Source organism: Oncorhynchus mykiss, chromosome 24, assembly GCF_013265735.2.
Source record: "Oncorhynchus mykiss isolate Arlee chromosome 24, USDA_OmykA_1.1, whole genome shotgun sequence".
NCBI lineage: Eukaryota > Metazoa > Chordata > Actinopteri > Salmoniformes > Salmonidae > Oncorhynchus > Oncorhynchus mykiss.
In genome coordinates, this window is record NC_048588.1 from 15,109,787 (window position 1) to 15,118,481 (window position 8,695).

General features: G+C 46.3%; 1 protein-coding gene across 3 annotated transcripts in view; it reads right to left on the reverse strand.

Annotated features, from left to right (window-relative positions):
• LOC110503833 (tripartite motif-containing protein 3) overlaps nt 1-8,695 on the reverse strand; it is a 41,101-nt gene that overhangs the window by 2,408 nt on the left and 29,998 nt on the right. For all 3 annotated transcript variants that reach the window (XM_036961307.1, XM_036961308.1, XM_036961309.1), the window contains 11 exons: nt 8,642-8,695; nt 7,617-7,797; nt 6,651-6,821; nt 4,993-5,289; nt 4,531-4,795; nt 3,251-3,354; nt 1,765-1,932; nt 1,394-1,562; nt 1,105-1,164; nt 827-897; nt 24-164 (listed from right to left, as the gene is read on the reverse strand). The exon at nt 8,642-8,695 is cut by the window's right edge and continues 98 nt beyond it. In XM_036961307.1, coding sequence (XP_036817202.1) covers nt 24-164; nt 827-897; nt 1,105-1,164; nt 1,394-1,562; nt 1,765-1,932; nt 3,251-3,354; nt 4,531-4,795; nt 4,993-5,289; nt 6,651-6,821; nt 7,617-7,797; nt 8,642-8,695 — 1,681 coding nt within the window. The remainder of the gene's footprint in view (nt 1-23; nt 165-826; nt 898-1,104; nt 1,165-1,393; nt 1,563-1,764; nt 1,933-3,250; nt 3,355-4,530; nt 4,796-4,992; nt 5,290-6,650; nt 6,822-7,616; nt 7,798-8,641) is intronic.

The window sequence follows — 8,695 nt, forward strand, 5'->3', positions numbered from 1 at the left end:
CATCAAGATCATCATTAACTGACCTGTATTCTGCTGTTCCCCCAGTCGGCAACAATGATGTTCCCGTTGGCGTCCACGGCAACGCCTGTCGGGGCATTGAACTGTCCGTTCCCCTCGCCATGGGAACCAAACTTAAACAGGAACTCCCCGTCTGCACTGTACACCTATTAGGGAAGGAATTCAAACTGTTCAGAAGTAGTGTGTCCTAACCTCAACCCTAGTATCATGTCCACAGCCAGGTTCAACTCTAACCTCAACCCTAGCTTCATGTCCACAGCCAGGTTCAACTCTAACCTCAACCCTAGCATCATGTCCACAGCCAGGTTCAACTCTAACCTCAACCCCAGCTTCATGTCCACAGCCAGGTTCAACTCTAACCTCAACCCCAGCTTCATGTCCACAGCCAGGTTCAACTCTAACCTCAACCCCAGCTTCATGTCCACAGCCAGGCTCAACTCTAACCTCAACCCCAGCTTCATGTCCACAGCCAGGTTCAACCCTCACTCTAACCTCAAGCCCAACCTTAAACCACAACCCTAACCTACACTGTTCAGAGGTAGTCTACCACACACATCCAACAGTTAACATAACAAAGTTCATTTGAAATTATTCAAACTGACATCAGATACCCAACAGTGGAAGTGGGACATTTTCCTGTGGCACAGTGATGTACAGTAACTACAGGATGGCAGTGAGGGAATGACACAAAGCTGCAACCACAGAACGCTCAAGGCCTGAAGTCAAGGCATTTTAAACCTACCTGATATGACTACAGTAACACACACACAAACACAGAGAGAGAGAAAGAGAAAATAGTGAGATGTACCTTCACTGAATGGTTGTGGAAGTCTGTTACCACAATCTCATTTTTGTTGTTGATCGCCACAAAGTGGGGACCTAGGGAAGGGGAGGGAGGAAGGGAGGGAGAGAGGAGGCGGAGAGAAGATGAGTCATCAACATAACAGTGCAGTAGAGGAAGTTCCAGACTATTTTAGGACTTTGTACACAACAGGACTGTGGAAACACCAAGCAATGTCCAATGTAAGACATGGCAATGAGCAGTTGTATCATGAAGAGACTGCTATACCATACATCAATACTTACTGAACGCAGGGCCAGATTTACTCAGCTTGGGTTCCAGTGAAATGTTTGTACCACTTTTTTCTAAAAGTGAAACAATAAAATGTGATTGAAATGAGTGACAGGTTTCTCCATGGAGCTAGTGAAGCCATATCATTGGAGGGTTATAGAAATGGAAGAGAATCACACTGACCAAAGAGTTAAAAGCAGAATACAATAGAACAGGAATTGTTCCAAAAATAGTGACAATCAGTGGAATAAGTCCCAGAACTGCAAACCCATAGATAGATCATGCAAGGAGTATCTCCCCTACCTGTGAACTGTCTGTCTGATGTCCCCCTGGCTCCAAACTTAGTGACCAGCTTCCCATTGGCCTGGAAGATGAACACACAGCAGGCCTTGTTATCCACGGTGATGATGTGTCCGTTCCTGTCCACCGCCACTCCTTTAGGGCCCATCAGACGACCCGCCCCGATCTTACTCTGTCAGGGAGATAGAGCGAATGGAAGGTCAGAGGGAAAGATGTGATGAGTCTTATCTGACGTGAAAATCAAAAGGGGCAGCTATGGGAAAGCTCAGTGCACCCGGTACGTATAGAACATATAGTAGACTGTTTAACGTTGACGTTTCAGCTCGAGGTCTTTCTCAAGACCAGTCTCCTAGAGTATCCTCATGACCTCTCACCTTGAACTTCCCGTCGGAGGAGAAGATGCTGACCCAGCGGTTGTCGTAGTCGGCCACAATGATGTCACCGTTCATATCCACGGTGACCCCCGTGGGGCGCTGCAGTTGCCCCGGCGACCGACCCCTGACCCCAAACCTCAGCTTGAATGCCCCATCGTTGGAGAACACCTGGAGAATAAATACCACAAGAATTGTCCCTTTTTGTCCATTTTTCTTAAGGGACAATAAGGAATAGGGTGAAATTTGAGATGTGCCTTGAAATATGTGCTTGACCTGTGATACTATGATTGAAACTATAGCCTTAACCTAATACCTTTTCTGCTTTGCAATGTAGTACACTCATCCCACCCTGTCACTATACACATGGTTACCTTTCTCTCACAGGTTGTATGCAGTGGTGTAAAGTACTTAAGTAAAAATACTTTAAAGTACTACTCAAGTAGTTTTTGGGGGAATCTGTACATTACTTTATTATTTATATTTTTTTACAACATTTACTACATTCCCAAAGAAAATAATGTACTTTTTACTCCATACATTTTCCCTGATGCCCAAATGTACTCATTACATTTTGAATGCTGAGGCAGGACAGGAAAATGGTCCAATTAACACAAGATAATCAAGAGAACATCCCTGGCCTTCCCTACTGCCTCTGATCTTGCAAACTCACAAAACACAAATGCTTCATTGGTAAATGATGTCTGAGTGTTGGTGTGCCCCTGGCCATCCGTAAATTAAAATAACAAAAACATTGTGCCCTGGTTTACTTAATATAAGGAATTTGAAATGATTTATACCTTATCTTTTACATTTGATACTTTAGCAATTACATTTACTTTTGATACTTACGCTACCGTTCAAAAGTTTGGGGTCACTTCGGAATTTTCTTGTTTTTGAAAGAAAAGCACATTTTTACAGTGTAGACATTGTTAATGTTGTAAATGACTATTGTAGCTGGAAACTGCTTCTTTTTTATGGAATATCTACATAGGCGTACAGAGGCCCATTATCAGCAAACATCACTCCTGTGTTACAATGGCACGTTGTGTTAGCTAATCCAAGTTTACAATAGCAATAAAACTGTCCTTTAGACTAGTTGAGTAACTGGAGCATCAGCATTTGTGGGTTTGATTTCAAAATGGCCAGAAACAAAGAACTTTCTTCTGAAACTCGTCAGTCTATTCTTGTTCTGAGAAATGAAGGCTATTCCATGTGAGAAATTGCCAAGAAACTGACGATCTCGTACAACGCTGTGTACTACACATTCACAGAACAGAGCAAACTAACCAGAATAGAAAGAGTGGGAGGCCCCGGTGCACAACTGAGCAAGAGGACAAGTACATTAGAGTGTCTAGTTTGAGAAATGGATGCCTCGCAAGTCCTCAACTGGCAACTTCATTAAATAGTACCCGCAAAACGTCAGTCTCAACTGGTTGTATGGCTGTAGTCTCACCTGTATACACTGGTTGTATGGCTGTAGTCTCACCTGTATACACTGGTTGTTGCTGTCAGCCACTACGATACGTCCGTTGCTGGAGGTGGAGATTCCCTGGAGGTTTGTAAACTCTGCTTTATCTCTCCCTCTAGTTCCTGTCAAACCATCACACATCCAGTTAGAACACAGTCAAACCATCACACATCCAGTAAGAACACAGTCAAACCATCACACATCCAGTTAGAACACAGAGTCAAACCATCACACATCCAGTTAGAACACAGTCAAACCATCACACATCCAGTTAGAACACAGTCAAACCATCACACATCCAGTTAGAACACAGAGTCAAACCATCACACATCCAGTTAGAACAGAGTCAAACCATCACACATCCAGTTAGAACACAGAGTCAAACCATCACACATCCAGTTAGAACACAGAGTCAAACCATCACACATCCAGTTAGAACACAGAGTCAAACCATCACACATCCAGTTAGAACACAGAGTCAAACCATCACACATCCAGTTAGAACAGAGTCAAACCATCACACATCCAGTTAGAACACAGAGTCAAACCATCACACATCCAGTTAGAACACAGTCAAACCATCACACATCCAGTAAGAACACAGTCAAACCATCACACATCCAGTTAGAACACAGAGTCAAACCATCACACATCCAGTTAGAACACAGTCTCAAACCATCACACATCCAGTAAGAACACAGTCTGTGTCCATGGAAACGAGGGCTAAATAGCAGAGTCACGAGTTATCACAGAGAGAACTCAAAAGATCTTCATCGGTAAGATTGCTGAGAGCAGTGAAACAAATTGTATTTTCCTACTTTTCCCACAGCATTGTCTGTACCCTGCAGCCTGCACTGAGAAAACTAAGATAACTATTATCCAACTTGATCACTACATGGTTGTCTTACTTTAGTCTTATTGTACCTACTACAGTTGCAGGCACTGCCTCTGGATACGAGTGTCTTGATGAATGTCTTCATCAGTAACGCTGCTTTAAAAAACTATGGGAGCATTGAACCAATGTGTGAGTATTCCCTTTTCCCCATGGCCTGTTTTGTACCATGCAGGCTTTTAAACTGATTGTCAAAGACAGTAGCAAAGAAAGCTGTTTTTGAAAATGTTTTTACCTGTAATTTGCAATCGTGACTTGTGATTGTTTTAGCTACTATAGTTAAATCCACTTTAAAGTCCTAGGATAAGATAACCACCTAAATAACTAAAAATGGAAATATAAGCAGCTGTACCACATAGTTAAACTAATATTAATTTACTATTACATGTCTCTGATCTGCACCTACCGACTCTGTAGATGAGTTCATCCTCGATGGGGTTCTCCTTCTTCTTGGTGGTGCTGTACATACTTGAGGGTCTCCTCACAGCCTTCTGTCTGATGTGGCCCCCCGTCCCACTAGGACTCTTCACCCTCCTCTTCACATCGTCTGGAGATTGCAGAACGTCTGAGGGCTTGACCGCACGCAGACGGAACGGACTGCCCCTGACCGGCTGGTCGTATAGGAGGAGAGAGAAGGAGAACTCCCCCTCAGAGCGCATGGTATAGCCCACCTGCAGAATATTTTGGAACAGACCCTTATCAGGCACCTCCAGGGGAATAAAGTCTTAGACAGTACAGCTGCATACAAAATAAAACACTGTACATTAAACACTTGACAATACATACATTGGATAGATTACATACATTAGATTACACAACACATATATTGCAAGTTATGATGTCATATACGAAGTACAGTTATCCTCACCTCATACGTCCCATTCTTATTATCCACCACCTCCGTCTCCGTGGTTACCGCCCCGTCCACCGACATAATCTCGGCCCGCAGCGCCGCGTTGCCTGTCTTTACCAGCTCGCTGTCCTTATCCTTGGTCGTCACTGTGACGCTGGTGTGCTGGCCAACCAGTGTGTGGCGTAGTCCCTCTCCCGTGGCGACGGAGGTGTGGCCAATGGCTCCCGTGGTGATGAGCACGCCCAGGTTCTGGATAGAACGACGAAGACCCTCTGTCTCCACCTGGCAGTCAAGATGGCCATTCTCATGGGGCTGGGAGGGGGAAAGGGTAGGTTTGTTAAGTTGATCAAATCAAACTTTATTTGCCACATGCGCCGAATACAACAAGTGTAGACTTTACCGTGAAATGATTTACTTAAAAAGCCCTTAACCAACAGTGCAGTTCAAGAAGAAGATAATATTTACCAAGTAGGCTAAAATAAAAAGTATTAATAAAAAGTAACACAATAACAATAATGAGGCTATATACAGGGGGCATCGGTACAGAGTCAGTGTGCGGGGGTACAGGCTAGTTGAGGTAATCTGTACATGTAGGTGGGGGCGAAGTGACTATGCATAGATAACAACCAAACTGCGAGTAGCAGCAGTGTACAAGAGAGGGGGGGGGGGGGGGGGGGGGGGGTCAATGTAAATTGTCCTGTGGCGATTTTATGAATTGTTCAGCAGTCTAATGGCTTGGGGGTAAAAGCTGTTGAGGCTTTTGGTCCTAGACTTGGCGCTCCGGTACCGCTTGCTGTGCGGTAGCAGAGAAAACAGTCTATAACTTGGGTGACTGTAGTCTCTGACAATTTTATGGGCTTTCCTCTGACACCACCTATTATAGGCCCTGGATGTCAGGAAGCTTGGCCCCAGTGATGTACTGGGCCATTCGCACTACCCTCTGTAGCGCCTTACGGTCAGATGTTGAGCAGTTGCCGTACCAGGTGATGCAACTGGTCAGGATGCTCTCGATGGTGCAGCTGTAGAACCTTTTGAGGATCTGGGGACCCATGCCAAATATTTTCAGTCTCCTGAGGGGGAAAGGTTTTGACGTGCCCTCTTCACGACTGTCTTGGTGTGTTTGGACCATGATAGTTCGTTGGTGATGTGGACACCAAGGAACTTGAAACTATCGTCCTGCTCCACTACAGCCTCGTCGATGTTAATGGGGGCCTGTCCGGCCCTCCTTTTCTTGTAGTTCACGATCAGCTCCTTTGTCTTGCACATATTGAGGGAGGGGTTTTTGTCCTGGCACCACACTGCCAGGTCTCTGATCTCCTCCCTATAGGCCGTCTCATGGTTGTTGGTGATAAGGCCTATCAATGCTGTGTCATCAGCAAACTTAATGATGGTGTTGGAGTTGTGTTTGGCCATGCAGTCTTGGGTGAACAGGGAATACAGGAGGGGACTAAGTACACACCCCTGAGGGGTCCCAGTGTTAAGGATCAGCATGGCAGACATGTTGTTGCCTACTCTTACCACCTGGAGGGGACCCATCAGCATCCTTATGGCTTTGTCCCGAATGGCAACCTATTCTATATGTACTGTAGTGCACTTTTGACCAGGGCCCATTGGGAACGTAGCCTTTATCATCATTGTATACGTATATATGTGAAACTAGCGTCTCCACCAACCTGTTCTGGGTAGGTGTGTCGGGCCAGGGCGCTGACCCTCTCCCCCATCTGTTTCTGGACCAGCAGAACCTCTGTAGCACTGCCATGGCTCAGAGCCTGCTCCGTAAAACTACTGCAGCTCTGGATGTTGTCCTTACCCTGCAGGAGAGAGGAGAGTTGGGCCTGGAGCACCTACAGACAGAGAGAAGAGGAGGGATGTTAAGAGAGGGAGGAGAGGAGAGAGAAATAGTTGGAGGGAGGAGAAAGGGATAATAAGAGTCAGGGAGGAGACAGGGATAGTAAGAGTCAGGGAGGAGACAGGGATAGTAAGAGTCAGGGAGGAGACAGGGATAGTAAGAGTCAGGGAGGAGACAGGGATAGTAAGAGTCAGGGAGGAGACAGGGATAGTAAGAGACAGGGAGGAGACAGGGATAGTAAGAGTCAGGGAGGAGAGGAGACCGGGAGGAGAGAGGGATAGTAAGAGGAGTCAGGGAGGAGACAGGGATAGTAAGAGACAGGGAGGAGACAGGGATAGTAAGAGACAGGGAGGAGAGGAGACCGGGAGGAGTGAGGGATAGTAAGAGTCAGGGAGGAGACAGGGATAGTAAGAGACAGGGAGGAGAGGAGACCGGGAGGAGTGAGGGATAGTAAGAGTAAGGGAGGAGACAGGGATAGTAAGAGACAGGGAGGAGAGGAGACCGGGAGGAGTGAGGGATAGTAAGAGTCAGGGAGGAGAGGAGAGAGAGAATGGTAGTTAGGTAGTCAGAAACAATGTGAAGAGAGGGAGAAAAAGGAGGTAAGACCGAGAGAGAGATAGTCATCCACAGGTAGTTCTTCATAGACCATCACTGTGTCCCAAATGTCCCCCTATTCCCTATATAGTGCCCTACTTTTGACCAGAGCCTTATGGGCCCTGGTCATAAATTGTGCACTGAATAGGATATAGGGTGCCATTTGGGACAGCAAATCTAATCCAGTTGCAGGTACCTTCTGCTTGGTGCAGCAGATGTTCTCCAGGTCAGTGATGAGGGTGGTCTTCCTGAGGTGTAGCGCCCTCTCTAGCTCCTCAAAGGTACTGCTGATCTCTGTCACCGCCTCGTTCTTCCTGTCAGTCAGCTGCTTGGAGATCTCCCCTACCAGCTCTATAGCAGCCCTCAGCTGGGGCAGCCTGGGACAGGAAGAGGAAACAGTATACGGTCACTACCTCACACAGTCCAATCAAGTCTAACCAACGAGCATGAACAGAGGAACTGACTAAATGTGTGTGCAATTTCTATCGATCTTCATGAGAAGCTGAAACCAGAGACTGGAAAACTGCACTCCGGTCATTTATCATTGCACTTACCAAGACTTATCCAGTGTGTACACGGTCAATGTACTCAGAATAGGGCTTTAACCATCCTAATACCGTCCCTCAATACAGACAGAGTAGTATAGACCGTCCCTCATTACAGACAGAGCAGTATAGACCGTCCCTCATTACAGACAGAGCAGTATAGACTGTCCCTCATTACAGACAGAGCAGTATAGACTGTCCCTCATTACAGACAGAGCAGTATAGACTGTCCCTCATTACAGACAGAGCAGTATAGACTGTCCCTCATTACAGACAGAGCAGTATAGACTGTCCCTCATTACAGACAGAGCAGTATAGACTGTCCCTTACGGGCAGAGCAGTATAGACCGTCCCTCATTACGGCCAGAGCAGTATAGCCTGTCCCTCATTACGGGCAGAGCAGTATAGCCTGTCCCTCATTACAGACAGAGCAGTATAGACCGTCCCTCATTACGGGCAGAGCAGTATAGACCGTCCCTCATTACGGGCAGAGCAGTATAGACCGTCCCTCATTACAGTCAGAGCAGTATAGACCGTCCCTCATTACAGACAGAGCAGTATAGACTGTCCCTCATTACAGACAGAGCAGTATAGACTGTCCCTCATTACAGACAGAGCAGTATAGACCGTCCCTCATTACGGGCAGAGCAGTATAGACCGGTTTACCATCCAGTACCTGTTGCGTATGGCATCCAGCTGGGTCTTCAGGGCTGCTTTCTGTTGCTCCAAG